Here is a 5,902-nt window from a genome sequence, read left to right as displayed (position 1 = left end):
GGAAGGGTAGTGATAAGATGGGCTGCGGATGGGGCCGCTACCATTAAAGAATTGTTGGGGAGTATTTATTGTACTCATTAAGGTGAATTAAATAAACATTTGTGCTTAAACATAAAAATAAAAAAAAAAAAAATAGAACTGATAGTAAGCAATAATGTTACACTAACCCTAAGGTCTAAGATTTATCTAAACGTAAATATTTGTAGTAACACTGGATCAGAAGCCACGCATGATTTCGACAACCAGGTGAAATGACTACTACAGACATACAAAGAAACTAATCACATATTAGTGGCCCACAAGAATTAAACTCTAATGGTACCCAATGAGAACATCATAATGGACTGTAACTTCTCTGTAAACACCAGTAATAGACAATGGGTAAGTGTATGTACATGGCAAAAACTAAGGTAGCCCGTGCTCCTGTTTGTGTATCATAATTATAACACATCCCAAACCACCTCTTAGCAACAGTACTCCTCACTTAATGCAATTGCAAGGTGGATGACAGCCTTAATGACAATGAAGGTACATTTAAACCTGACCAATGTGCACATTAGTACATGGAATAAGGTTTGTGCTGATCATAGTTACCATAGATTTGTGCTGATTTCATCGTATCCCTATGATCTGTTTTTCTCTGTGGGTATATTCACATCTTTCTAGATGATGTTCATATATCTATTTCCATAGTTTTAGCTAAAACTGTAGATATATGTGGATGTAAATGTATAGGTGTGTCCAGTTACTCAACAAAATGCATTTCCTACCAGGAATCTCAAGTGAGAATCTCTGTTCTGAGGAATTACTGTATTTATACTATCTTTGTCACCCCATCCTCTGCCCCACTGGCCAATGGACAAGGATTCCCTCAGCTGCCTTCCTTATGCTGACAACACATTCAGAGAAGCCCTTCTGAGTGCCCTCCCCAAGTATGGCCATTTCCAGCTACCGCTGAGCTTTGGCTTTGCTGGCTCCATCCCTGCACCCACAGGCCAGGTGTCTCTCTGTCTCCTGGGCAGTCTGTTCTCCCTCCAGCCTACCTGAAGTTTTTTCTGATGTTTGACCTTCTAGTCAGGGGGGTTCCTGTTCATCCATGCTGACCTCTTGCCAGGCCCTGCTCAACTCACTGCACATCAGATTGGCTTCTTCCTGGGCTTTGAGGACATTGTCGCTGAAGATCCAAGAGGATCTCACAGCCCCTTTGTCCTCCAGGACAGTCCAAGCAGATCCTCAGCAAACTGAAATCAGCTCTCCTGCAGTCCTGCAGTCATTCTGCTAGTTGTCCTACTTCTCCACCAACTCATTGGTCATTGCAGCCACAGCTGCCCTCATCCTTCCCATCCCCAGCCAGATCCACTTTGTCAATAAGAGACCAGCTCTAGTCAGCTCATGGACTGTCTCTGTCAAAATGCTGTCTTCCACGCCCTGCAGGAATCTCCTGGTTTGCTTGTGCCCAGCCCTGCTGCCCTTCCAGCAGATTGTGGGGTCCTTCCTCCAAGGGAAGTCTCTGTGCACACCAGCCTCCCCTTTTCACAGAGCTGACATCTACTTCCTCATCTGCCTGCCTGATTTCCTGACAGGAGCCCTGGCCAACAATGGCTGCCCTCCCATCACTCCAGCTGTCCCACCAGGGCTCTGCAGTCCCTGTGAGCGAGCGTGCTTCTGCCTGCCCAGCAGAAATTACACTGCTGGGGAGAGGAGGGGAGAGGAGAGGTGTGTAAGTGCGTGGGAGGTTGGCTGGGAGGCGACTTCTGCTGCAGGAAGAGAGAGATGCCAGGAGAGACAACATAGCTGGGAGGTTGATTTTGAGGTCACCTCTTTTGCAACCTGATTGAATTGCAGCAGGCAGGCAGGTACTATGACATCATCAAGCACATCACAAACCCCAACATGACACAGATGACTGCTCAGAGAGAGTAGACGTGGGTAACACCAACGTGGTTGGGTGGCTGCTTGGAGGTCACCTCATGACAGCAATGGCATCATGAGGTCCTCAGAAGCACCAGATGTGAAGGCTGCAGGCAGATGAGTGAGCCCCTGGTCAGGCCCTGCCCTGAGGTGAAGACTCTTGCACATCAGATGGGAACATATGGGACATGGCATGAGGAACTGTGGCATGTGACAGAGATCCGTGTGAGAAGGGACTAGAAGTCCAGGCGGCACCATATGTCCCAGCTGGATCCCACAAGTGGCTGAAGAGCAGATACATGAACAGAGGTCAAACTGCACAGGGAACTGGAGGGGAGCATTAGGGAGCTTCTGGTTAGTCAAGTCTTGTAAGGCCATCGGTGCCAGGGGAACCCATCAGTGATGCTGTTTAAGGCCCAGATGACTTAGGCAATGTTATCCCAACTACCAAATGATGGTACGAATGGAAGAAAGCTGATACCTTTGTGGAAAAAAGTAATGGGTGGCAGTTGTTAATTGGGGAGGGTCCTGGGGGACAGAAAGGGAGGGATCCGGGTGGAGTGGGAGGATGAAACCTGTGCATGGGGAGGGATGCAAGGGACCAGTTGCAGCTGATCTCAGTGCTGATCTGTCCAAACAGAGCTGCTTGCAGGACAGAAGAAAAGTTCCCCTTTCTGGACATTTGAGTACTACCAGACATTCTTTGATTTGGACACATACCAGGTCCTGGACAGAATCAAAGGTTCTGTTTTCCCAGTACCAGTGAAGAACTTTGTAAGGCTGTATATCTGCAGCAATCCTGACCTTTACGGTCCCTTTTGGATATGTGCCACACTCATCTTTACCATTGCTGTTAGGGGCAATCTCTCTAATCTCCTCATCCATCTGGGCAAGACAACGTACCACTATGTGCCAGAGTTCAGAAAAGTGTCCATAGCAGCAATGATGATTTATGTCTACGCTTGGCTTGTTCCGCTTGCTCTCTGGGGATTCCTGATGTGGAGGAACAGTAGAGTTATGAATATTGTCTCCTACTCATTCCTGGAGATAGTGTGTGTATATGGCTACTCCCTCTTCACTTACATGCCCACAGCAGTTTTATGTAACGTTCTGCAGAAAGTGGTGCGCTGGGTGCTGGTGATGTTCTCCCTGTGCCTTTCAGGGTCTGATTTGATGATGACATGTAGGCCCGCTGTCTGAGATTACAACCAGAGGATCACTCTGGCGACCATGGGGACCATTGCTCTGCTTCATGCCCTGCTGGCTGTTGGCTGTCTGGCATACTTTTTTGATGCCCCTGAAGTGGATTTTCCTGTACCTATTATCATTGCTCACAGTGGAAGAACAATAACAAAGAGTCAGTCAATAAGATTATGATTCCTGTTTCTCCATCTGTACAGTAATTTAATGTATAAAACCTGTGCCCAATCACCATGGTGTGTCCTGCCTTATTCTTAACCTCTGCTCCTGGCTATTTGCTGGGTGAGTGTGCTCATTAGTGTGTGCTCGCGCGAGCGCGTTTGTGTGTGTGTGAATGTACGTACATGCTTTGCTGGCCTCTTCCACGTGGGGCTGGCTGGAAGAGGAGGAGAGCAGGATGTGGAGAGACCCAGCGCTGAAGTTGCCAAGTGAGTAATGGCTCCAAGAATGCATAGGACACCTGGGCAGACCCAAAACTCAGGCTCTTACTGGAGTGACCGTGGGTGTGTGTGCCCATGAGTAAGTGCTGCAGAGGATGACCAGACCACTCATGGCCTTCACACCAGATCAACCTGAGAAAGCAACAGGATGGGGACAGTTGTGTTGTCCATGGTTGTGTGTGTTCTGTTGTTGGTGCGGTGGCTGCAAAGGTGCTTTTCCCTGTTGGAGTTGGTTTATGTATGGTTGGGTTTCTCCATCTTTTTTTCGTTGCAAACATCGTTATTTAGCACTTTCCATTTGGATGTTTCCACCTTGGGTGATCCCTCACTTAGTGAGGCTCCAATCACTGCTTACCGCAGGCACACACTGTCCCCGTAGAACACCAAGAATCTCCATGAAGCTCTAGATTACCTTCCTGGAGAATTTCTTCTGTGCTGGCATGTCTTAAAAAGCCCTGGGTATGTACCTCACTGACCATTCACCATCTCCACAGTCACCACACACCAATGGGTGAGTCCAAAATCCAGTCTTCAGTCTCTAAGTGCTACCAATGGGACCTTGAGCTTTTCTCTTCCAACTGGACGGAGAATTAAGCCCTTTTGGGGTGAAATTCCTTGAGCCTTTTGTTGACATCAGCTTTGGAAGAAGAGCACAAATGTCAGTCACTGGAGAAATCCCATTTTATTTCAGAGATGTGATGAGAGTGACAGCTCAGTCCCTGTGAAAGACACACTTTTATATCAGCTCCAGGATAGACAGAGCAGGTTCATTCCCCAAGAGAAGTAAGATGGATTCAGTCATTTATGTGGGAAAATAATAAAAACTAATAACAATATAGATAATGATAACAAATGATAAAACAGCAAACAGAGAACAGGCCTGTAATGGGGCACCATGGGAGTCATTCCTGAAGAGCAATGAAAAATTTACCAATATTGAGAACTATCCTTGAAATAACTTTCCTGATGGACTCCTTGAGCTCCTGGTTCCTCATGCTGTAGATGAGGGGGTTCACTGCTGGAGGCACCACAGAATACAGAACTGCCACCACCAGATCCAGGGATGGGGATGAGATGGATGGAGGCTTCAAGTAGGTAAACATACCAGTGCTGATAAACAGGGAGACCACGGCGAGGTGTGGGAGGCACGTGGAAAAGGCTTTGTGGCGTCCCTGCTCAGAGGGGATCCTCAGCACGGCCCTGAAGATCTGCACATAGGACAGCACAATGAAAACAAAACAACAGCAAAATACAAAAGCACTAAACATGACAAGTCCAACTTCCCTGAGGTCGGACTGTGGGCAGGAGAGCTTGAGGATGTGGGGGATTTCACAGAAGAACTGCTCCACAGCATTGCCTCGACAGAGGGGTAGTGAAAATGTATTGGCCGTGTGCAGTAGAGCATTGAGAAACCCACTGCCCCAGGCAGCCGCTGCCATGTGGACACAAGCTCTGGTTCCCAGGAGGGTCCCATAGTGCAGGGGTTTGCAGATGGCAACGTAGCGGTCGTAGGCCATGACGGTGAGAAGATATAATTCTGCTGACAAAAAAAACAAAAAGAAAAAAACCTGGGCAGAACATCCTGAGTAGGAAATGGTCCTGGTGTCCCAGAGGGAATTGGCTATGGATATGGGGACAGTCGTGGAGATGGAGCCAGGGTCAAGAATTGAGAGATTAAAGAGGAAGAAGTACATGAGTGTGTGGAGGCAGTAGTCGCAGGCTATAGCGGTGATGATGAGGCCGTTGCCCAGGAAGACAACCAGGTAGATGCCCAGGAAGAGCCAGAAGTGCAAGAGCTGCAGCTCCCGCGTGTCTGCAAATGCCAGGAGGAGGAAGTGGGTGATGGAGCTGCTGTTGGACATTTGCTGCCTCTGGGCATGGGGACCTGCCCAAGGAGTAAAAGGAATAAAAATTTTAGTCAGATTTCTCTAAGCAAAATACATTCTGTTTCTCATAGAAATCCCCAAAATGCCTCTCCCCTTTCAGGAAGACTTTTGGCAGGTGCCTTTCACGAGCTGTGATTGGTGCAGGCTGATGGTGTCTCTGGGAGCAGGAGGTTCTGCTGTGGGCTCTGCGGGACTCTGTCCTGCCCTACAGCAAGAGGTAAATAGAAGCACAGTGTGATCTCACATGAAATCCACTCATGATATCAAAGACCTTTTCAGCATTTCTGCTCCCAGTTCACCCAGCTGCAGAACAGAGCTGAGGGGATTTTGTTTTGTCTTCTGCTTTACTTGCCCCACCAAACCTGAGGAGTGTTTTTAAGGCAGAAATCCTTGGCATTTCTGCTGCACTGCAAGAGAAATCTGGAGGATCCAGAGATGCAAAGGCACTGTCCGTTAGTGCAGACT

General features: G+C 47.9%; 1 protein-coding gene and 1 pseudogene across 1 annotated transcript; one reads left to right on the top strand and one right to left on the bottom strand.

The window, feature by feature from the left end:
* The first annotated feature begins 2,547 nt into the window (after positions 1 to 2,547).
* LOC137675508 (protein YIPF1 pseudogene) lies at positions 2,548 to 3,314 on the top strand (annotated as a pseudogene).
* Positions 3,315 to 4,453: 1,139 nt separating this feature from the next.
* On the bottom strand, positions 4,454 to 5,413 carry LOC137675507 (olfactory receptor 14C36-like). Its single transcript, XM_068421636.1, has one exon. The coding sequence runs from the start codon at positions 5,411 to 5,413 to the stop codon at positions 4,454 to 4,456; it is 960 nt and encodes a 319-aa protein (XP_068277737.1).
* Between the last annotated feature and the right edge of the window lie 489 nt (positions 5,414 to 5,902).

This window comes from Nyctibius grandis, chromosome 34, assembly GCF_013368605.1.
Source record: "Nyctibius grandis isolate bNycGra1 chromosome 34, bNycGra1.pri, whole genome shotgun sequence".
NCBI classification, from domain to species: Eukaryota; Metazoa; Chordata; class Aves; order Nyctibiiformes; family Nyctibiidae; genus Nyctibius; species Nyctibius grandis.
This window is presented reverse-complemented; position numbering and strand designations above follow the sequence as displayed.